Below are 1,694 nucleotides of genomic sequence, written 5' to 3'. Positions count from 1 at the left end.
CGGGTGGGCAGCTGAGGCCAGGCACCACCACCCAGGGCACCTGCAGGTCCAGCACCCGCCATGGGAGGGGCCCCTGCCCGGGGCCCACACGTCCTCACACCTGGTCCCTCACTCACATACACATGTACACACACACACTCACATACAGACACAGACAGACATACACACACACACACTCACACAGACACACTCGCATTCACAGACACACATGCACACTCACACACACACACGCGCGCACAGACACATTCACACTCACACAGACATGCATATTTGCACACACTCGCGCATACTCATACAGACACACTTGCACACAGTCACACATACGAACACATACAGACACAGACATATGCACACACAGACACAGATACTTGCACACAGACACACTCATGCACACAGACACACACATGCACACTCATACAGATGCACACATGCACACAATCACACACTCACCCACGTGCACACAGAGACATTCACACACACACACACACACACAAAGACAGGCACATGCACGCTCACACTTATGCTCACACATACAGACACACATGCATGCTCACACAGAGGCACTCACACAGACACACTCACACAGACATAGACTCACACACACCCTCCCCTCAGTGGACATGACAGCTCTCTGCCCCCCACCCCATGGCTGTAGCATCTGCCCTGCCTGGGCGCTCTCTCCCTGGAGTCATTGCACCAGCTGGGGGAGGGGTGTGGCAGCGAGAATTAGGTCCATCGCCCACCGGGGCTCCCCATGCTGGGTGTGACCCCCCGCCCAGGCCTGGCCAGCCCATCCCCACCCTCATCACTGCCCCCCTCACTCCTGAGCACCCCCAGGGCTCTCTCCTTGTCTTCTGTTGGAGGGGGGCGTCCCCGTGTCCCTGGGTGGGCACAGGGGTGTGGGAGGCCCGGCGAGTGACCCTGCGTCTCGCCGCAGTTCCACGCCATGGACACGCTGCACAGGAGCGTGTACGACGTCGCCAAGGCCATCTCGGCGCTGGTGCCGCAGGGCGGGCCCGTGCTGTGCCGGGACGAGATGGAGGAGTGGTCGGCCTCGGAGGCCAGCCTGTTCGAGGAGGCGCTGGAGAAGTACGGGAAGGACTTCACCGACATCCAGCAGGACTTCGTGAGTGCGCTCAGCCCCGCAGGCGCATCCCTGCCGTCACGGCTCCTCGCGCGCCCCGGGGTGGGGTCAGGGCTGGGCGTCACGGTCCTCACCATCTTTTTCTTTTTTAATAGATTTTTGTTGATCTCAGAGAGGAAGGGAGAGGGAGAGAGACAGAAGCATCAGTGATGAGAGAGGATCATGGATCGGCTGCCTCCTGCACGCCCCACACTGGGGATCGAGCCCACTACCCGGGCCTGTGCCCTGACCCGGAATCGAACCCGGGACCTCCTGGTTCCCAGGTCGACACTCAGCCCGAGCCAGCCAGGCTGCTTGGTGTTTTTAACCAGCTGACCTCCCCTTGCCGTGTCCTCCACGTGTGTCCCTTGAGGGTGTGTACGCGGGAGCACGGGGCTTGTCCTCACGTGGGCCAGCACCCTCGGGCCCTCCCGCCCCGTCTCCTGAAACACTTGCCCTCCTCAGAAAGGACGAGGGGCCTGGGGTCGCTCTTGGCTGTGTCTGTGCGGGGGGTGGGGGCGTGACCAGGAGCCCATGGGGTGGCAGGCGGCCCATCCCGAGGGCCAGAGGC

The 1,694-nt window shown here is 61.6% G+C and overlaps 1 protein-coding gene across 1 annotated transcript in view; it reads left to right on the top strand.

The window, feature by feature from the left end:
• MTA1 (metastasis associated 1) overlaps positions 1-1,694 on the top strand; it is a gene marked incomplete at its 5' end in the record, with an annotated part of 29,298 nt that overhangs the window by 8,161 nt on the left and 19,443 nt on the right. The window contains one exon of the mRNA XM_015566732.1: positions 929-1,126. Coding sequence (XP_015422218.1) covers positions 929-1,126 — 198 coding nt within the window. The remainder of the gene's footprint in view (positions 1-928; positions 1,127-1,694) is intronic.

This window comes from Myotis davidii, unplaced genomic scaffold (assembly GCF_000327345.1).
Source record: "Myotis davidii unplaced genomic scaffold, ASM32734v1 scaffold472, whole genome shotgun sequence".
NCBI lineage: Eukaryota > Metazoa > Chordata > Mammalia > Chiroptera > Vespertilionidae > Myotis > Myotis davidii.
Note: the sequence above shows the minus strand (reverse complement) of the source record. Positions and strands in the feature narration are given on the sequence as shown.